Consider the following 23,687-nt stretch of genomic DNA (forward strand, 5'->3'; position numbering starts at 1 on the left):
AAAAAACCAAGAACGGGTTGCTGCAAGAAATCAGAGTTGCCGTTTCCCCGTAGGACGATGGCCCTACAATGCACCCTCCAAAAAACAAAACTTCCTCCAAAATAAGTCCAAAATTCCCACAAATTAACCTCTCCTGAAATTTAAGTGGCTCCATACCCCCCCCCCCTTTAGGTGGGCACCCCAGAGGAAGTCAAGAACATGTGTGAAAATTCGAGCATATTCTTCATTGCTTTTGAAAGACATGGTGCGTGAGCATGAGCAGTTTGCGCCGATGGATGTTCTTCAAAGGGCTGTCGACTGCTGCAGCATGCGATCTCCAACTTGGATCACTAGAGATTTAATGTCTTCAGCACTTTTAACCTTCCTCGGGATTCTAGGTTCTGACAACACAGATCCGCTCCTACTTCTATACGGGCTTCCCACGAACACTGAGTTCTGTCTTGGTCTCATCTTGTGCACATGGTAGGGGGTGGGCGCTGCCCCGAACTCCAGGTTGAATCGTTCGAGAGGGGCGAGGGCATCGTTCAGTGGCAGGCGTGCCGGTTTCGCGATGACGGGGTGGGAATGGTACTGAGGTTGGTAAGGCTCAAGCATTCGGATCTTCCCCCACTTGTTGAAGAAGAGGACGATGACGAAGACCCAGACGGCCAGGACTAGGACGACGATCACAACCTCCTCTTCTCTGACGGTGAATGGAGCGGGGGTCTCCTCTTCCAGCTGTGACGAATCGCCTTTCTGGATCCAACTGTCATTTTCTGGAAGGGAGATACAGTCAGAAAACCAATCAGGGAGGATTTACTGGACCATACAAATGATTTAAAATTTTCCGCGCCAGAATATTTCAAACATCTATTGCACATCTGAAATAATTATACTAAATACACTTACCTAACAGCTTATACAAACACAAAACATACCTCTTTTAATAACTTATGTACAAACCAGTAATACTTGATTATTACACAATTAAAAAGATCAGACTGTGTCTGAAAGTATCACATATCATATGCACATCTGAATGGAGAAACATCATCCAATATGATTAATTAGTGATAATCATTAAACTTAACAAAATAAGTTTTAAAGTTTCGGACATGATTTATACTATTTTCACAATAATGACGCATTTGTATCTTGCATTACTGCAGAATAACCAGTAGTAGAATGTTGTAATTGTGTAAGTTGAATCTGCACAATGTCTCTTTGCTTTTATAAAAAATACTTTGTCTGCAATTGAATGTTCAAAATGCTCTTAATTCATTCTTTGTTGTAAGATTTCCAAAAATGATTATGTGTCTCTACTATCAGGAGGAGAATACTTTTGAATCCACGAGTCTCTCAGTATAATCAAAAAACACTCATTAGATATGGAAACACGAAGTACTTTTTTTCATGTGCTTAATATTTATTACATGCCATAACGGATTTTAATAGCATACATCAGTTATAGACTGCCTATTTGAAAATTCTGCGTAACCATATCATTGCACTTGTCCACATTGGAATGATAAAATGAAAATAAACTTCAACTTTGATTAACTGGCCAAAAAAGATGTCTTGATTTTGCAGACGTCTCCCACAAATAATCTTTGTAGAGTAATAAAACAAGCAATTAAAATTATCGTCTAAGGAGTTTTGTAAGAGTCTCGCTTGTAGAACATGTTGAAAGAGTTGGGAAAACAAGTAATCTGCTCTCTTAAAGTGACCCAGACATTTAATCGTGGCTTAGGCTTACTGGTCAAATCTGTCTTCTAGACTAGATTACCTGTACCGCTTTAACATAACTTCTAGTTCTTTCTGCGGATGTTTTTTAGATAACGAGCTTGAATTGTCACAGCTGCTTTCATTTTTTTTTTTTTTTTTTGAAGATCTGCAGCGTTATCTTTTAAATTTACCACTGGAAAGTTATTTAAAAAAAAAGTTTTTTTTTTAACTCAATAGTTGTAAAACATTGTAGGCTTGTATCGGACGGTCCGATTGTAATAATTCAACATTTCACCCGAGTTTTGAAGACCGTTAGGCTCAAAAGTAAAGCACGGAATTCATACACCGAAGGTCTTGGATCAAACTCCGAAGAGACCTTGTGTCTACCATAGACTCTGTACGCAGACATGACGCTCACATCCGTACGCGTGGGCATGAGATCTCGGCGGCTTTGAAACATGGACTTTCAGCATACGAATCGAGTGCTGTGCCACTAAGCTTAAAGGAGCTTAAAAAGCTAAGAGACCAAAGCTGGATTTTTTTTAAATCTCAAAATCTGAACCGCAGGTATCCCGTTGAGCATTAGCCTATAGCGTTACAATATTTTTTTGTAAGTTATTTTACTTAACTCAGTTAAGTATTCCTTTTTTCTTTTCCGAAAAATGCTTTAAGATTACTGTTTCAAGTATCAAAAACCTTAAGAAATTCTTTTGAAGTTTGTTGAAAACTATTTTAAGAATCTCTAATCTCTGCACTAAACTCCTTTACGTAGATGAGTTTGATGCAAAATATGTAAATTTTTATGGCAAGCTTTCGTTTTGATAGAATTATACATGAAAGTGCGTTTCAAGTTTGAATGAAACATAGACAATGGAAAACACTTTGCATCCATTCCGCAGAGCGAAACTTCTTTTCTTTGCTATTTGATTCGATCAAGAGATATCTCATCGCTTATACACTGTTTGACATTGATAATGTAACATCAAGAAGGCGTGGTCAGAAATTTACGCAAAGTTCAGGGTAGACGTAAGTGATTCAAATGATGTGAAATGTGCAACTCTCCAACGCACATGAAGTAAGATATAAAAGAATCTCGAAAGGGCAATATTCCAGCCGTTATGTCTGACTGACGAATAATCGAAGAAGTTTTGTTTTCGTCTCGGAAGATATGTGTAATAAGAGAGAATGCGAGGCCGCCGTCAACGGAATCATTTCCAGCAGACAGACGATTTTATGAAGTTTATGGTGAGCTGGCTGAGAAGGGCAGGTTGGTCTTTAGGTGAAATTGCAAATGATTCTAACATGTTTAAGGCTTTCACGACCGGCGTCAATATGAGGTGATAACATTTCCGGGCTTAATGGCCGTGGTCTAATTGGAGTAGAAATTCCAGACGTTTCGGCTTGCTTTGCTGCAGCCATCATCAGTGGTTTGAGTTTGGTGAGACTGATTCCTGGCTTCGGTGGCTCCGGTATTTAAGCAAACTGCTGCTGCGCTGCTGGTCCTGATTGGGAGGCGTTCTCAAGCCGCTGGTGGAATACGGTTCCTGATTGGATGAGATTCAAGACTGAAATGTTGTAGCCTAATCTTGGCTACAACATCTCATTACTTTGCCAGTCTTCATCGCGAAGCTGTAGAAATTTTCAAACAAACCTTTAATTTCAACAGAAAAGAGGAGAATTTCAATTTACCAAAAACATGGCACCCTGCCCTTAGATCCGCTCGCCACAACAGTCTAAAACATACTGTGGTCCCATCCAATCAGAAACCGGTAGCCACCACGGCTTGTGAATCCCATCCAATCAGGTACCAGGATCACCCAGCGGCTTGTATCTCATCCAATCAGGAACCTTATTCCACCAGCGGCTTGAGAACGCCTCCCAATCAGGACCAGCAGCGCAGCAGCAGTTTGCTTAAATACCGGAGCCACCGAAGCCAGGAATCAGTCTCACCAAACTCAAACCACTGATGATGGTTGCAGCAAAGCAAGCCGAAACGTCTCGAATTTCTACTCCAATTAGACCACGGCCAATAAGCCCAGAAATGTTATCTCCTCATATTCTAACATGGATGCGTCCACGTTGCATCGGCTGTGGCGAAAATGGTTGGAGCAAGGAAATGTGGCAAGTTTTAGAGGTGCAGGTGCAGCCAGAATGACGGCAGCACGCGTGGATGGACGCATCTGCCGACAAAGAGTGGCAGCCCCGAAAGCCACGTGGATTTCCAGTCTAATTCGTGTGCAAGACACCCTGGATGTTTCCATATCCCCCCACGAGCATCCGTTAAGAAGACTGCCACTGACCCCACAGCATAGACGTCATCGCTTGGAATGGTGCCGTGTTAGAGCAACTTGAATGACGGAACGTCATGTTCTCAGATAAGTCACGCTTTTGTTTTTCTAGTAATAGTAGCCGTGGGACGACGTGGAGACTGGTCTAATCCGACAGCAACTGTGCAGCTTCCCACGGCTCGACAACACGGCATCATGGTTTGAGGCGCTATGCGTACGATACTACGTCACGTCTAGTGCATATTCAGGGCACTATGACGGTCGAACGATACGCACAGAATTTGTTGCGGCCGGTGACAATTCCTTACCTATAAACAGAGGGTGCTCAATGTAATTTTCCAGCAGGATAATGCCAACCACACAGTGCTCGCATTTACCATCATGCTGTACAAGATGAACAGATGCTTCCGTGGCCTCCGTAAACTCCTGATCTGTCACTGATCGAACACGTGTAGGATGTAATTGGACGTCGTTTGCGAACTCTGTCCTTGCTTCGTTCAGAAGAAGAACTTTGACAAATGGTTGACAGGGAATTGAGAGCCGTCCCTTAGGACACCATTCGCACTCTTAATGACTCTGTGCCTTGTTGTGTTTCTTCGTGCATTCCCGTTCGCGGTGGTCCTACATCCTACTAAGTCGACGCCGTTCTCGTTCTGTGACCAGAATATCGGTTTGAAATCAAGATCACTTGTTCATTGCTATCTCTGTTTTTTTTGTCAAATTGCTTCTTTTCCAAACTACTCTTTCTTGGTGTAGCATTTTCAATGTCGAGCAGTGTATAACTCGTAGTGAAAAGCTACCGGTTAGTAAAATAGCCCAGTGATAAGATACTCAGAGAAACGAATTAAGGGTGTCCCAAAATTAACCCAAGTTTTGAATTTGCCACCATTTTGCAGCAATTGTAACCTTGAACGAAGAACAATTTGACAGCTGGGAGTTTAGGATTAGTAAAAATGGAGCGTTATACGATGCAACAACTCATTTTTGAACAATATTTCAAAAATAATGAAAGTTCAAGCTGGTCAAGCAGTAACCGGCTCAAGCAAGCTAGTCGATACGATAATGCATAGGTAATTGTGGTCTTATTGATGTAGAGCTTTGACTTCAGTTATCATATAAGAAAAATCGAATGGTGCAAAATCACACCATCCAGGGACCCGAATGAGAGCCCTGATCACCGAAACGAGAGAGTATACGACCAAGAAATGTATTTAGTGCAGTCATTGAATTGTTCGCTATAGCTGTATGGCATGCGGCGCCGTGTTGTTGAAACCACATATTGGCTATATCAATAACATCCAATTTGGCAGAAAAAACTGTTATTATGTCGAGATATCAAAAACCAGCTCATGAGCGGATCCAGAAATTGTTCAAGGGGGCGGTTGATTTTTAACTTACCTCTTCTACGTATCTAATTTACACATGCTTGTGGGGGGGGGGGAGGTCACATCATTTTTATCTGACACAACTAAAATATAGAGGTTTATCCAAGTAGGTCCCGGAACATCTAGTCCATTCCTTTTTCGTTTAAAGAGTTATTCCAAAATTGTGTTTTATTACTTAGATTTCGTAGTAATTGCGGGGGAATGCTTTGAAAACCCCTCCCCAAACATGATAGAAGGTCTACCAAAATTAGGTTTTTTTGGAACTTCAGTTTCGGAAAATTACCGGAGAAAAGTCGCTGAACCTATTTCTTTCCCTAACACCACCTGAAATGTTTACAATCGCGTCATCAAGACTTAATTTTTGCAAAATACCCGGGGGAAGGCCTCCAAACTTATCCTCCTAGCATTACCAAAGATCGTTTGAAATACCCCTTTTGAAACCTCAAATCCAAAAAGTTTCTGGGAGGGAGATTCAAACCACATTCCTTTCCTTAATGTCGTCAAAGATGGCCTATACTTGGGTTTTAGAACTTCCTATTGGAAAAAATTCTGATGTAGGGTCTCTCGAGAGGGGCGATCCCCCCCATCGCCCCCCCTTGCATCCATCTTTGTTATTGCTTGACCAGTCTCAGTTTTTATTACTTTTGAAATATTGTTCAAAAATGAAAACACGTTTTTGTATCGTACCAATATCCATTTTACGAACCCTTAACTCTCAGCTGACAGTTGTTCTTTTTTCAGGGTTATCAACAATTTGCTTCAAAAATGGCGGCAAATTTATATTTTTCGTTAAATTTTGGGACACTGAATAAGGTAAAAGAGTGGGCTAGATCTGACGGCGGGAGAGCAATGGCAGAAGAAATACTGACGCGTGACGTCGGGCGAGACGAAGTGCACCTTGTTGCTGATGTTGGTCTGTTGGCCGGAGACGGCGAAGGCCACCAGGTACAGTTGGTATTCTGTCGCAGGTTGCAGACGCTCCAGAGTCACGGATCGCTGCTCCCCGGAAATCTCGTGCACCACTCGATACCTAGCAGAAATGAAAAGGGGTTTGATTTTCACAACTGAATCCCTTGTAATCAAGAGCTACTCACAAACAAATAACTGTCCTAATAGCAAAGCGACTAAAACGTAGTCTGTATGTGCAAGTTCAGTGACGATCCCGAATCGTTACCTTAAACGTAAGTTATAACCAGCTTTCGGTAACTTACGTCTGTCAGTTCGGGCGGCATATAAACATCCTTTATTCAGCTATAGACTTCGTAATCGTTTTAGGACTCCTGATTGGCCAGTCTACGCAAATGCGTGGGCCATGTTTTTTCTTTCACCCAACACATAAGAACAAATTTCGTTCCTCAGAAGTTCTGAATTCACGTTTGAATATTTTTTATCACTTTCCCCTTTAAATAATGTCTAGAAGATCTTGTTTCTAAATGAAACAATGAAAAGAGCATGCAAACAAGCTATAAGTTACATGGATGACGATTTTAAGGGGTAGTCTATGAGCAGTCCCCAAATTTTTACATGGTCTCTAGTAAAGTAAAGATTATTTATGAGTTCGAGCGACGTCACAAAGTGACCTTGAAGTGACGTCATCAAAACATCACTAAGTGACTTGTCAGAAATTAGTCCTCCTACACACGGTTAGTTGAATCAACCTTTCAAAAAAGCAGCCTGTCAAGTTGACTATCGTTTTTCGTTATGTTCACACGAAATAGCTTATTTAAATTAACTTTCTTCTAATAAGCTGAATTTATTCGAGCAGTTGCTCAATAATGCCGTTTAAACTGAATAGAGTTGACTCAACTAGCTTACTCGTGGTAGGGCAAACGTTTGATAATGATGAATTAGTTGAATCAACTAAAAATTCGATGCAACTAATCGGGGGGAGAATGGTGATAGCATGTATGCGTGGTGTGCCTGACGAGTTGCCTGTCGTGTGAAGGATACCGGGTGATTCGTTCACTTTTCTACCTGGTTACACATCCTAATAAAACCGTCCGTTCTAAAGTTGATTCAACTAAGTTGTCACGTGTGAAGTAGGTCTAATTTTTGAAGCGATGCTGCTGTGAAGTCACAGGAAGCACGTCACAAATGAATCCCAGCATGACCCATGTAAGACATCGCAATTGTGTCAATTGTGATTTGCCGCGATTTCGCGATATCTTTACCGTTACAAGTTGTTGTATTAGGGACAGCAGTCATTGCACGATGCGCTTTTATGAAGTTTAAAAAAATGTCCTTTTTATTGCAGTATATATATATATATATATATTTAAATATGTCAAATTAAGCTCATTTCACCGAGAAGTTTCCTTTTTTTACAACGAATAATGAATTTCTTGTTTACTTGTTTCAATAAAACTCGTGTTCGGAAGTCTAACCGCTATTCTGTCAATTTTCTATCATCATTAAATACGATGGTCTTGCGGAAATTTGAGCCTACTTTGACTGGTTATGTTCATTTGCTATTTGATGCCAAAATTTTCTTATGATATACATGAAACTAGGTTGAAAATGGCAAATGTTGTAGATTTCTTAAAGGTCTTGATATTCATTTCACACATTTAGTGGACCCCCTCCATTTTTGTTTCTTTTTAACCATTTTCAAGTACATTTACAATTTTAAATAAATGAACGCACCATTAGAGTGAACCGTCGGCAACACATGTTGTTCAGAAAAGTTCTCGTTAATGGCTATAACACGTGTCTGGTTGTCACTTCATTCCACGCGGCTAATGTGTTAATGGAACTTTTGAAGAAATGCATGATGGCTGTTTGGAATGTTAGTTGTGTAATTACATTAACACGTATTTCGGAGTTTTCACAAAGTTCGGAAACTTTAAATGCCTTTCAAAGGTGCAAATAAATAAAGATGATTTAAGTTTCGTAATAGGAAAAATTCTTCGGACGCCGTTTTAAATAAATTGCTGTGATTACATCAGTTGGAATAACTTCTATGAAAAGTTAAGCTTGATTTTTTTTAACAATGAGACGGTGAAAAATGTATATTAATGAGAAACTATAAGTAAAAAAACTTCGGATATGATGGAATGTCTCTTAAATTTTTGTGAACTTTTCTCAACATATATTTTATATAACCAAGAGTATTGGAACTTTCAAAAATTAAAATTTCGCACATTTCTCAAGATATTAGAGACCAAACTTTTGCCTAAAAAAGGTATGCTCTAGTTTTTTTTCGATAAAAATTAAATCACTCATGCATTTCAATCAACATCAGCAGGAAATTTAGGAAAAAAAAATCGTTCCTCATTAAAAATAGCCGGGAATAAGCTTTAACTTAAAAAAAAAAAGGTTGACTTACTACAGATATGTACGTACAGTGTACACTTAATTTTTATGTTTCTGCGAAAGTATCACTTTTTTCAGAAAGATATAAGGATAATTCTCCCAAATCCTAGTAATATTATGTCCCAAAAAGCCTAAAACAAGAATTGTTTGACCTAGAATTTTCCTTTTTTTAATAGTTGGAAACAACTTGGTCTGATGTTATTCCATTCTTATTCAAACAATAAATCATTTATTTTTTCTTACAAAAAGTTTTAAACACCCAGAAAGTCACAATTTTGGCCTGTCTGTTTCCGTTTCTCAAATGCAATTAAATTTTTAAAATAACATTTCACAAATTTAATTTGTAGTGGGGAAATGTGGGGCAAAGTGAAATAAATGGTTTAGGTAACTTGTTTTTTTCAAGATGAACAATTTGGAAATTTTTTCTGAAAATTACGGTATACAAAGAATAGAACAATATATTTTCTTATATGACTTGCATTGAAATATAATTTTTTATTTTTACAGTAAATTTGTACCTAGAAAAAAGTTGGACATTTTTGCCTAATTTTTTTTCATGGGGAAAGTGAAAAATAAAATATTTTTTAATGAAATATTTTCGATCACTAAAGATATTTTTGGCCAAATGAAGGAGTAAATAAAAGAAAGAATGATTAATTGAAAAATAAATGAAACAATAAATGAATAAATTCGTAAGCTAATAAGTGAGAAAAAATACATCAGTTAGTAAAACAGTGAATGAATGAATAAATAATGAAATTATTTAATGAAGGAATATAAATGAAAGAATTAATAAATAAATGAGTAAGTGAATTGATAAAAGATTGAATAGTTAAATGAAATGAATTGTTTCACTTTACAGCATGCACTTTGCTCGTATGCACTTGATTAACTCTACAAAGCACTTGAAATACAAATTAGCTCAATATTTAACAAATAAATACTGCATTGAATATTAGTAGGTCTCAATAAATATTTAAAATGTCAATAACAAGAATTTTATGATTGACTAGTGGTACCCGCACGGCTTTGCCCGCAATAGAAAAATTAAAAGGTCTTTTGGTTTTCCTGTATATAGTATACAAATAATGTGTGGTGAATTTTGTCGCCAATTGGCTTGTGCCCATGTTACAGTTCCACGTTAGGATAATTTCGAAATTTACTCGCCCATCTTATGATAATTTTGTTCTTAAAATTGGAATAGAAAAAGAACCACATCGATTTTCTGAAAAATCGCTTCGAGCTGCACACCCCCATGTTACAAACTAACTTTGTGCCAAATTTCATGAAAATTGGTAGAACGGTCTAGGCGCTATGCGCGTCACAGAGATCCTGACAGAGAGAGATCCAGACAGAGAGACTTTCAGCTTTATTATTAGTAAAGAAAAATAACAAAAAATACATTTTGACTTACAACGAAGTATTACAATACGAGTATCAATTTTTGAAAATTGCTCGGATTATCATATTCTTTGATTTTCAGAGGCAAGTTTTTTCTGGATTGGAACAGACAACATGTGTTACTACATGGTTAAAATATTACCAGATAGGTGGCGCTAAAAGCAGAATATTTCACCATTTCACTTTGCCTCACATTCCCCTACCAAATTATGCATATTTTAAGGTGTAAATTAAAATTCTTTGAAGAAATTTATTTACTTAAATAATTAAGATACATCATTTTGAAGTTTGTCCCCTGGATTTCATGCCATTCTCCTGTCCTAAGAAATGAGTTCAAATATATTATAGATAAAAATGGAATTTTCAATCTGCTGTACTAAAACACTGTTTATTATCAACATTTTGTTGGTTTTATTGAGTATTTTGTTAATGTGATTTCTCTGCTGTTATTAAATTTTTGAAGTTCAAAAATTATGTATATAACATTTTTGCTGTCATTCTCCTGGACAACATTTTTGTATCAAATGAAAAAAAAATCTTCTCATAATGTATAGTTTAATTATGAGGTTAGAACAGAAAAATAACATTCCTTACCTTAATTATAATCCGGGACCTACGTAACAGGTAAATTGAAAGGAAAATGTCATACTCCTGGCGCAAAACAACTCGCTCTTCTAGCATGAATTTCATATCACTTGTAATACATATAGTAGATTAGAATTTATTTCCAATACGTTAGTTAGAAAATAAGATTATGCTAATAAAAAAATAGAATTTGGCAAACGATGAATAAAAAATGTAGCGGTTGAAAAATTCAATATTGCTTTATTTTTCTTTTTTTTCTTGTTCAGACGAATCTTTCAAAAAGAGATTTGTTCGTTATATATTTTGTAATTGAAATGTTGCTCGAATACCTAAATGAAGTTGCTTTAAATTTCTGACTTTGATCAACTAGAGTCAGGGGTGCCCACCTAGATGGAGGGGGGAGGCTCATGGTGCAGACTGCGTCATTGAAAATTTTAGGTGGAGTGTTTTGAGGGGTATTTTTCTTATCTGAGGGTTTCTTGATTTTGGGGGGAGGGGGTCTTCACGATAATTTAGGGTGGTGCGCTCTTGCTCTTGGGGGTGGGAGGATAGGGCACCCCTGTTAGAGCACAACTTTCTAGAGTTAGATAAATACTTTTTTAAATTAAAGAATTAGAAATAACAAACAATAGAAAAATTGTTATTAATTTGTTAGTTTAGAATTTTAACATAACAATTGATTTAAAAAAAATAACTGTTCGCGCGCGTTATTCGTACTGTAAGCTATTCAGAGTGTATAATATGGAAAAAACCAATGTAAAGGGACTCGGATTCGAAGAGTTGTTCGCTATTTGTGAGTGTCCGTTAAGGGAGGTTTTTCATGCAATAAAATAGTTTTTCATTTGGGTTACAGTTACTTCTTTACTACTACAGTTAAATGTTTGGTACCCTTGTTGAAACTCAATTTGTTACTTTCCTGGTACTGCTTGTGTCCCTCTCCTGGAGTGCAAAAATTTGCCCCTCCCCCCCTGTTTTGAGGGGTGTAGCATAGTTAAAATGATTTCCCTCCGTTTTTCTATTAATAAGTTCCTAACAAAGTGCAAGTATACTTTTTTTTTAGATTTTTTTTCCTTGTTTCTGTTTTATAAAAAAATGTGATTGGAAAATATACGTTTTTGGAGAACCACAGATAAACATTTACTGTTTCAAAATACGAATTTTATATACAGGTTTTGGCACATAGCCCGCAGAGTTTTCCATTACACATTACCAAATTTTCCAAAAATTTTGCAGCATACAAGAGAAACATAATACTGAAATTTGAAATTGAAATTTTGATGAAATTTGAATAGATAAAGCAATTAATTCTTCACTGCTAGTGCGAAAAAGATCAAAATTTATTGCCTTCATCATTAAAACCCAAGGAGACGTGGCGACTCATTAAAAATTCTTGTTCTATGTCCTAAAAATTTACACAGATATTGGCTATCTAATGAGCTGTATTTTAATGATTCTTGGAAGCGCGATGAACCAAACTCCAAAAAACAATTCATTTGCAAAAACTTAACTGAAATTAACCAAAGAAACAGGGTTTACAGTAACTGCTAGGGCTTGAACTATTGAAAATTTCTTACTTCTTTTGTTACAAAATGTTCTCCAGTTTTGAAATAAAAAGGAAACCCTTGGTAACAAACGAAACTTTCGGAAAAACTTCGACTTAAAAGGAATACATTCGAGACATGGACAAAATTTGCATTGAAAACACAAAATTATAAAAACTTCGACGTAAAGGAATATTCGAGTTATAAGGCTTTGAGGTATCGAGAGTCGACTGATTAAAAACCTGGCATCTTCTTTATTTTTTTTATATCCAACCTTCTATTAATGCTAGATACGCTTCTAATGTTAGTTTTTAGATGACCAGATATTTGTTAAATGGTATTACCTTTGCAGTAATCAAATTGTAAACTTTATATCATATCTCTTTCAACTGCCCTTTAAACCCTTTTCCATTAGTTCTTTTTTTCTCTACTTACCACTATCATTTGTCTTTACCAACTTCGTAGGCTTGCTGCTCAGGGGAAACTAAATCAAAGCCAGCCAGAACGGCTGTGGTAATTTTGTGCCTTCTGCTTTATTTGAGACACTAGTTAAAAAACTTTATCTAATGTTTTATAAATATCTAGTGGTACCCGCACGGTTTTGCATAAAGAAAAATTAAAAGGTCTTTTGGTTCGCCTGTATGTTTACAAATAATGTGTGGTGAATTTTCTCACCAATTGGCTTGTACCCATGTTACGGTTCCATGTTATGATAATTTCGTATCTCGCCAATTGGCTTGTACCCATGTTACGGTTCCACGTTATGATAATTTCGTATCTCGCCAATTGACTTGAGCCCATGTTACGGTTCCACGTTATTATGATTTCGTAATTTACTCGTCCATCTTATGATAATTTTGTTATTAAAATTGGAATAGAAAAAGAACCACATCGAATTTTCGAAATTCGCTTCAAAGTGCACACCCCCATGCTACAAACTAACTTTGCCATATTTCATGAGAATCGGCCGAACGGTCTACGCGCTATGTGCGTCACAGAGATCCTGACAGAGAGAGATCCAGACAGAGAGACTTTTAGCTTTATTATTAGTAAAGAAGATAGAAGTTCTCATCTATGTGTGTGATGAGTTGATATTAATGGTAATAGGTTTCAGGGCCGTAACCAGAAAATAATTTCGGCGAAGGTTTAAAAACTTTAATGCGGAGCTTTGCGAAAGGTAGTACATTATATAAAACCAGCCTTGACTCACTAAAAGGGTTTTATGCAATTAATATACATATAAAAGACATTTGAGTTTTGGAACAATATTTTTTGGAAATTTTTAAGTATAAACGCACATTTTAATGTCAAACCGAACTTTTCGGGGGTTGAACCCTAAGACCCCACCCTTATATATGGCCCTGATAGGTGTTCTTGTATTTTCTTGAAAGAAGATAAATACATACGAAACGGTCATCCGTATTTCTCGTGGCCCTTCTGATCTGAGCTCTATTTTAGTGTTCGGAAAATATTATGACGTTCCTCACTTTGAAATGCAGTTAAGCAGTACATTGATACTTCCTAATATTCTGAACAGACCTCCAGTCCCAGGTCGACAGATATGCATTGAAAAAAATACTTTATTAATAATTATATTTGCATGCTTGCATATTTTAAAATCAGGAAAATATTTAATCAGTTACGTATATCTAATAACAGATGCTAGTATTAACTTCAACACTACGTGCAACTACGTTACAGGTTCTATAATTAATTCAGTTACTATCTGCTTTAACAGTTTTTTAATTTTGCAGGTTCACCAGTAAATATTAAATGAAATTAATTGAACTTTTTGAGAGGTTTAACTGGTTCGTTGAGTAATATTTACTGTGTGCTTGAACCAATGTTGAAATTAGTTTTTGAAATATGAATATTTTGGGAAAATGATATTTTGTTTTTCACTTTTATTGACGGATGGCGTAGAAACGAGGTTTATTATTAAACAACGTTAATGAACGTTTTAGAGCATTTTAGCAGAGCTCTTGCACGAAATTTACACGCTACGCCGAAACTAATTTTGAAATTTATTTTCAAGACATATTTTTTTGGTAAATTAGTCTCTATTGTTTTTTTACTCTTCTCTTAGTGACAAAAGGGCGAGGCTAAATCTCTCTCTCTCTCTCTCTCTCTCTCTATATATATATATATATATATATATATATATATATATATATATATATATATATATATATATATATATATATACTTGGGCACCCGAAAAGGAACGGGCGGAGGGGGGGGGGAGTGTCAAATGGCAAAAAAAAAAAAAAAAGAGCCGAACCGTTCGAGTAAAAATTTTAGGACCCGAAAATGGAATTTTTCAAAAGAATGACGGCAACGAAATGCTCGCAAAAAGTAGAATAAAATATCCATTGAAACCCCTGAGTTTTCTGCATCAGGCAAAATTTGTTCCTATGTTTCAAGGTAATTATAACGTAAACTATTTCTGTTGTTCGATGATTTCATTCTAAAATGTAGGTAAGCCTTCAATTAGAAATTTATTGTTGATCACGGTCGTTGTTGAACAATGCTTTTAATTACATTTGTAACGTGAAGAAAGTCATTTTCAAGAAAGGGCTGTCGCCATTTATTTCTCAAATATGAAGAAATTAAGTTCTGGCTTTTGTTCTGAGGTTTTTTCTGTAATTGGGGGATTAAAAAATTTCCTTTTTTTGTAATTTTCTGCAATTTGTCGGGAAATTTTACCTTTTTTTTTGTTCAAGCGATTGTTGAACGCGCGTTACTTGGCATGACTTTCATTTTCGAGACAGACCGTGCAAAGCCGGGCAACGCAGCTTGGCACGGCTTTAATAAAATATATGAACTTTTCGAGTGTTCTACGAATGCAAAAAAAAAACTTTTTCTACACTATACCAAAATCGATTTTTAAAAACCCGTTCTACCCTATTGCACGTAGTACGCTGGGTGCAATATTGAAGCTCAGTTTCAATGAGCCCTGCCAAAAAGATTGATGTAAATGTAAAATATGTGTATAATTTTAGGTAAATAATTTTCAACCAATATGCGCTCAACAGTTTTGTTTCTCGATTCTTATAAAGTTAAGCTACGAGAAAAGTCGTGAAAAAATCGCTCAAAAGAGTATTTTAAAGGTTAATCTCTACATAGCATAAAATGAAATCTCCAAAAGACGTCCGTTTGTTACAATGCGCAAAACCTAAGAAGTACCCGGCCGATTTCGCTGAAATTTTCACAGTATCCTTCTTTGAATCCCGGAAAGGTTTGCAGACCGATTCGAAAAAAAAAAAATCGACGAGTAGTTTTTTTTAATTCCAATTCAGGCCAAATTGTCACAAATTCCCAAATGTGGGGGGTGAAAAACTACTTGCACATATTAATATTAGATATCACTGGAAAGAATAGAATTTCCCGCGTTCTACGCAATTTGTTTCAAAGCTATAACCTAAATACGGCGGGAGTTATTCGCGTTTTTAGCTTGAATTTTTTTAGGTTTAGCTGAAATTTAGGTACTACTTTATCAAATAAATAAATAAAAAGTGAAGGAATTGTCCCACAGGTTTCTTTTTGACACCATTGGAAAAAGCAACATTTTTTACTCCAGATCTATCTCGACCTATGGTCGAAAAAAATAAGCTTCTATCTCGAAAGGAAAAAAAATTACAAGCCTTTTAAAATCAAGTTCAAAAAATCTCATGTCCATTCAAATTGTAAACCATTTTCCTTCACATGTTAATTCCGTAAACTTACTTTATTTTGTGTTTACATGGTTACACTTTTTAAATCCATCTTTCAGGATTTAATTTCTTAAAAAGTATTTTAATATCTGTCGTCATTGTTTGGAAAGGAAATTTTTGCATAATGTTTTTTTTTAAATTAATTTATTTAAGCCTGATTGTTGAATATACCTCACTTGACACAATTTTTATTTTCAAAGTAGACCGGTTAAAGCCGGGCAACGCAGCTAGTATATTATGAAATTCATCATGAACGATTTAAAAAAAATATTGAATTAGGTATGTAGTTAAAATTTTCTTCGCGTGAAGCTTGTACAACTTGAATCTAACAATAAAGCATGATAATGTTTCATTCCCGTTGTACTCTTATTTGGTAGGGTTAACTTATTTTTGCAAAATGATGAAATGCGGAAATGATTTTATTTCGCTCATCTGCACTAAAATTATAAGCAGAAGATTCATAAGATTAGCAGTAAAAGTTTACAACTCCATATAAAACGCGTATGAGGCAAAAGAAAATAGATTAGGTTTTAGCAGATATTTTTTTTTTCACATCCACTTTATTAGGTGCTAAAACGTTAGTTCTTTTCTAACAGTGGTTTGTGATAGCAGTGGAAAATGATCATCGACAACGCCGTATTAAAATAATGAATTTAATGCACGTGCATGTATTTACTTTTCTTCCCACTTTGTTTTGCAATTCTGTGTTTGTGTGAACGAAATTCTACATTTTTGTCCTTTTTTTTTCTCTTCTGGTAGGTTTATTTCGGTAGGAATATAGTACTCATTCTTATTTTTTAAAACAAACATGTATGCATCCTAAAACAAGAATTAACAACGTCAAAACGCACAAATTGCAGATTACTGCATAAACGTGTTTCGGCGTTACAAAGAACGCCTTTTTCAATGCAAAATAAATGAGCTTATGGATGAAAAGACATCCGAAAAAAGCTTTTGTTACTTCGTATTTTACTTTTTAGCACAAAGGTATTTATTTATCTTATGTATACATCATGTCCACGTTTAACCAGAACGGTCTTTATTTTTGAACCTTTTAGTTTTGGATGAGTATTTTCAGATGCAAAAGTTGTCAAAAGGAGATGCAGAGTTGAGATATTAAGAATCTGGAGTGAAAAAAACAATAAACAGCCCATTATTTATTGCGTATTATTTAAGAACAGTGATGACCAACCTTTTTTCGCCTGATGGACGCACTTCATGTTAAAACTAGTCTCACAGGCTAGGACACATAACATTTTAAAATATTTTTTTAAATGTTAAAAGAACTCGGAAAAACGTGGAAAGAGAATGAAAATTACAAACCAAGAATTTTTATTATCAATAGTTGAAGCTTATTTCATGAATTCTATCTGTTTCCCAAAAACCAGTATTAGGCTATTCTGCTTTAAATTTGCGACGATGTGAGAAATCGCGGTTTTCGATTTCAAACATTGAGAAAGACAACGGGCCACACAGGCTAGCTTAGCGGGTCGCATGTGGCTCATCGGACCGCATGTTGGCAACACACTGATCTAGATCTAGAAGGTACAATTGCCTAATATTTTGGCCCCCAACTCCTTTGCTACATTGAGTTGAATATCTTTCAAAAAATTTCAGCAAAAGTCCCTTTTTTCCGCAAAATCTTGAATTTTCAACTAGCCGCCGGAGGTTAAAGATATTACCTGATATCACTAAAGTTTCAGGCTTTTCCAATTGATATGGGTGCATATTTTTTCCGCATCTGGCTGTTTTGGTTCAAGAACCGTAGATTGAGCACCCTGTTCTAGAAGAAACAATGGCTTAATATTTTAGTTCTTGCTTACCTGGCATTCAGTGGACGGTAGGTGAGCTCAAATCTCTCCACGGAAAAATTTGTGGGGCTGAAATTCCAATGGACTTTGACGGCGGGAGGACGCCACGAAATTAGCACCACAGACACATTCCACGGATCTCGGCATCCCTCGATAGGCACACCTAAAGCAGAATATCAAACGGAATTAGAACAGGATTTCAAACCATCGAGAAGAAATAAAAAATAAAGAAAGTGAAGCCTCTCATTCTTGAAGCAATGATCCTAAGTCACATGATATCATTTGAAGTAAAAGTATTGGATGAAGTCAGATTTATTTTATTAGTTTTTTTGCGAAAAACGCGTCGCCTATTTGTCGTAAATGAATCACGTGACTTGAGTTCTTTACCTCAGCTTTTCTTTAAGCCAATGATAGGAATTGCTCTCACCAGTTACTGATTCCTCATCTACGATTTAAAAACATATGTTTGTGGTTTCTTTTTAAGTCAGTAAAGTAAATCTTTATATCAGGCTTTCAATAACAATACCAACTCAATCCATGAAATTTTCAAAATATAGTTTATTTAATAATTTGTTACATTTTATTGGATGCTTTGAAGCTACAAAGCGATTTTGAAGGCATCTAGCCGAAAACTGCTGTCAAAAACCGGTATTTTTCCAAAACATTCCAATTCAAGGGTTTTTTTTTTTTTTTTTTTTGAAAAATTCTTATATCTTGTAAAATTTTGGCTAGTGGATTCAGCTGATTTTCATTCTTAACATCTCAACTCTTCTTGTGTCTCTTACACTCGTAAGAGATATGATTAGTTAATAAGCTTAACAAAGTTTGAAATTGTCAGCGGTGGTTATGCTTATGTGATTGGATTTATAACATGAAATCATATTTCTTCCTCCATTCTAGCTGGATATATAAATAGAGCACTTGTATTCGAGTATTTTGCACACTGTGCTCACTCATTTCCCATTTGTGTAATTGAACTTTATGGAAGAAAAAATTTGGTTCATTTATCTTTGAATTGATAATTGCACCTGTAAGCAAATCATTTGCATATTAAGCATGAAAAAATATTGGTTTAATATTTTTGTCAAGTCTATGCCATTCACAGTAGTATGACGGATGTTTCAAAGTGATACTAACGTTGTTAGTATTTTTGATTGAGAAAAAAAAGGTGGAAATTTTTATTAATAAAATATGTGTGTAAAATACTTTAAATTTTTTTATTATAGTATAAAACCGGATCTTGTGTAAGGTATCCTTCGCGGGAAAAGACAACGAAACGAAGGAAAATATTTGAGCATTAAGAACCATTTGCGACAAAAATGCGTGACAAAATGCAATTATTCGAAAGACCGCACCCACCTATAAATGCAACTACTTTCCAGCCTGTTTTATTTAGTATGATTAAATATTTATGGCTTTCTATTATGTACAAATTGAAAAAATGTAACAAACATACGTACTCGCATTTTCTTGCGTTTTATCAGAATGTTATACAATCTCCCTATTCAAAACAGTTCCTAGACATGCAATAATAAATTATTTATAATTTGAAGGTTTTTAAAGGTACTATTTCTCCTCCCTTTTATTGTTTTTACAGTCCGCTTTGGACTAATATTCCTCATCTATTTCACTTTTGAAGCATATTTAGTCAAAAGAACTTTTTTAGTTATTTTTTGCTTTTCGGAAAGTAATTTAATAATTATTTACACTTTGTGAAACTAAGCAATGTTCCTAAATTTGTAATTACGATGTGCTGTAACAGCAACTCAAGATGTCGTGGAGAAATATCGTTAATCCCTGTCTCTTCAAAATAAGATCCCGTCACATTGGGCAGTATTGTACAAGATGCTGTGTCACGTGGTTGACCCAGAACAGTATGAAAAAACAGCTAGTAGGTCAGTCCGAGAAAGGCGCTTGCACATAGAGAGTATACAAACAGTTATTGTTAACTAATTACTTTTAAATGGTGTTTTAAAATGATGTTGTCATCCCGATTGCTAAGATAAATACCCGGAATTATTCAACAACAATACTTTATACATTCATATTTACCGTAGTTTTAGTATAAGAGTAATACCTTGGTTAGTTTTAGTGTATTTAAAATGCGGACTTTCTATGAGTCGCGTAATCGCGTAAATTAGAACAGGACTACCACGCTTGCCACAGAGACTAGCTTAAAGTATCAAATTAATGGTAAAACATTTTCGAGTTTTATTGGCTAGGTATATCGCAAATAATCTACTGTTAAGTGCCAAAAAAAGGTTAAAAGAAAAGAAACTCTCTGCAATATATCAACTGCCGAATTAAACTACACTATTTTTTCTAAACTTTTTATTCCAATAAAAAGTATTTTCTTTTTTAATTATATTACATCATAAACAAGACTTGCATATTTTATTGGTTTCACCATCAAATTTCGAAGTTTCCTTTACTTAATTTACTCATTTTTTCAGTAATTTATAATTAACACAGACACATAACATACGATTACATCTTAATCAAAAGCTGAAAAAGACAAGTTAGTATTTTCTGTCTTCTCTAAGAAAAAGAGTAAAAAGCTTTATTACTTTTCTTATCTCTAGTCTCTCAGAAGAAAAGAGGAGAATGCCAAAAAAGCTCTTATTCTGTACTAAACCTAACGTAAAATGATAAGTTCTTGAGACAAAACATTAAGAACTATCTAGAAACCAGCTTTTTAAATGATAAATATTGCCTTATTTCGAATAAACATTTGGCTTTTTAAACAATCCAAAATATAAGTACATAGTTTAAATATAGCTTAAGCATGTAACAAATAAATAAGTAAAATTATATTAGCAAATGAATATTAAGTTTTAACCTTTAATATCTGATTTTTTCAGTGCTTCTATACTTGTTCACTTTCTCTAAGAATGTTAAACCCATCTATCGAAATCTAGCACTTACGCAGCTTACAGAACAGTCCTACCAAATCTGAACCAAATGCGACATACTGAACACAGTTTCCTCTTTGCTATGTACTTTTAGCCAACCAACCAACTGCAACATTGCTGAGGAGTCTGCAGCCATGGAGGTGAGATAAATATACTTGTTGGTCATATAAATTTATTTTATCTACCAGTTTGCTGGCACTTTTAGTTTCAATGGGATGACATCTGCCTCCGAACGGACAAAACTGCAACCTTTGTTAATGTTGTTGTTGGGGCTTATCCTTACACCGTCTGACGGAATCAGACAAGGCCCATAAGACCATTGACACTTAAGAAGTCCAATACCAGGAGGGGAGAGGAGTAAAGATCTTCCCCTACAAGTCCCAAGCAGCTCATGATATGTTTAGGAGATTCCCGCTGAGTTTGGCATTTTTTACAAAGAGTAAAAACCTCCTCGCCTTCACGAAAGGAGAGACTTTTAATGTGACCGCTTTTCAATCTTGAGAAAGCAGTTTGGAAGGCTCTGTCGCACTCTAGAGAGAATGAAGATCCGGGTTGTTTACTGATGTACCAATGAGTGGGGCGGTGTCTTCCATTCCCTAGAAATTTCAAAATTTACCCTCGCCTGATGTTCAAAGTAGGTGAGACCTGTGGAGATAAGTGAAGTAGTGCTACAACCCTCTTTGGCCAAGAGCTACCGGTAGGGTCTCCCAAGCCAGACAGGTCTTTGTTGGATAGGAGCCAGACAAAGAGAGACACCTAGGAGAAGGAAAACTCTGATTCCAAACCCGCATCCAGCGTTTGATCTCCATGTTAAGAGCGGCTTGGGTGTCTGAAGAGCCAAGAAGGTCTTCTACCTATGTGGTGCTGAACTGCACATTTCCCTTCTATGACTGCAACCTTTGGACTTGATAACTGGGCTGTCGGCATATTGCATGTACTAGTTCTGCCTTAGCCCTCACTTAAGGGTGGTGACGAACTGCTGAATCATATTTTTCAATTTGGGTAGTAGTTTCCCCTTTCCTGTTTTTTCAGTGACTAAACTTACTTTTTTTTTTTTTTGTTGGAATATCCTTCTTTTTCATTGAACTCACATCGTACATAGTGTAACATCATTCCTCTTGAGTAAAGAACAATGGAAGAAAAACTTGAATGCATTTCTGACAAAATAAAAAAGATTTCGAAATCAAGAAATGAAACTAAGTTCTTTTTACAAAGTTATAATTTGCATTAATTTTAATTTACCTTTTCAGATTTTTTGTTTTCATTATAGATTAAGCAGTTGCCACCATTGTATATTTTCCAATGTAGTTTATTGCGTTAGCTGTTTATATCCTTATAAATTAATAATAATAATAAAGAAATAAACATTCAGCTTTCAGCCCCTCGCATTCCGTCTTTTTCGCAATCTCAAATTACGACAGGACCTTCCTTACTCGTTGGGTTTCTTGTTTCTACAAATGAAACGGAATGAAAATTGATAGAAAATTCGCACTTGTCACGTTACGGCTAGTGTGTTTCTAGATTAGGTAATACGAAACATGTCCATAAAAAAAATAAAGTAATTAAGATGCGGTTATAAATATGTTCAATTTCTATTATAGCCAATTTTTACCCGTACACTTACCACTAAAATTATATTTACAGTGTATATTATTTTGGTACTTTTACTTTTTTTTATCAATCTTCAATAATGGGAATTAGTAGGCTGGAACTTCTGTATGTGGATGAAGTTTTGCTATAAAGTTCTTTTTCCTAAAAACATGTAATTTTACATTTAAAACCCGTTTTTTAATATAACATCTGTTTGGATTAAGCCTTTAAAACAAATTATTCAAATGAACAAACAGGAGACGATTTGTTACCATGACGACAAAAAATTAGTCTTTCTAAATAAATATTAAAACCAATGAGCTAGACTTATTCTAGTCTTCATGGTAATCTAAAAAAAACCAAAGGAACATCTAAGGTAGGTGCGGGTATTAAGGCCTGTCGGGTAATAAGGCCTAAATAGCGAAAATATAATTTAAAATGGTTGTGGCCGCTCAAAAACGCTATCGTAGATAGTTTACACTCCCAGATGGCACCTCAAACTGGTCGCAACGCCATGCTCAGTTGTTTTGACCAGCGAGCCCAGATTCATTTTCACGGAACGCTTGTAAGACACGAATAATAAAAAATCGTCAGATTGAAATGTAAGTAATTTTTGTAATATCATACTTTTATGCATAGTTTTGCGCTACAGTTATCTGTCGTGAATGCTTCTATCGATATTTCATGTCTGAGGGAAATAATATGATCGAATTATTGTACTTTTTTGTATTTTTTTAAATTCGACGTCAGCGGCTAATAAGGCCTACGAAAGTTGACCGTAGGCCTTATTATACTCCTTTTTTTTGTAACGTAGTTTTTCAGCTGTGCATCTTATTTTGAACCTTTCTCAACATGGTATGAGTGTTTATTAGTAATTGCGGCTGTTTACGACTTGGTTCATTCTTATTTTAGTGCCTACATCACGATGCCCCCCAAACGAGCACTGTGGTCTGATAATGACTTAGTGTCGGCTGTCCAAGCAGTAAGAAGAGGTATGCTGAGCTCATATAAAGCAGCTGTGAGGTATAATGTTCCCAGGAGAACCATTAGAAACCATCTCCAGACCGGAAGTTTGAAAAAAACACTTGGTAGAAAATCTATTCTCAGTGATGACCAGGAAGCTGATCTTGTCATCAGAATTTTGAGGTTTGCTGAAGTAGGGTTGCCTGTGACACCACGTATTCTCCGACGCTTGGTTTATAAATTTTGTGAGCTTAATAACATAAAGCATAATTTTAATAAACTTGCTAAAGTTGCTGGTAAAGATTGGTTTAAAGCATTTATGAAAAGCTGAATTTATGAACCCGGCCAGAGCTCAAAAGCTTAACAAATTTATCGTTAATGATCACTTTAACAGACTGAATGAAATTTATGATAATCTGGACTTGAGAAGTCATCCTGAAAGAATATACAACATGGATGAGAAAGGCTGCCGTCTCACAGTT

At 35.6% G+C, this 23,687-nt stretch overlaps 1 protein-coding gene across 1 annotated transcript; it reads right to left on the bottom strand.

The window, feature by feature from the left end:
- Positions 1-282: 282 nt before the first annotated feature.
- On the bottom strand, positions 283-20,788 carry LOC129230384 (uncharacterized). The gene is made up of 4 exons (XM_054864782.1): positions 20,713-20,788; positions 17,753-17,903; positions 6,247-6,407; positions 283-755 (listed from the first exon to the last, which is right to left on the bottom strand). The coding sequence occupies exons 1-4, from the start codon at positions 20,786-20,788 to the stop codon at positions 283-285; spliced, it is 861 nt and encodes a 286-aa protein (XP_054720757.1).
- Between the last annotated feature and the right edge of the window lie 2,899 nt (positions 20,789-23,687).

The sequence above is a fragment of the Uloborus diversus genome, chromosome 9, assembly GCF_026930045.1.
Source record: "Uloborus diversus isolate 005 chromosome 9, Udiv.v.3.1, whole genome shotgun sequence".
NCBI lineage: Eukaryota > Metazoa > Arthropoda > Arachnida > Araneae > Uloboridae > Uloborus > Uloborus diversus.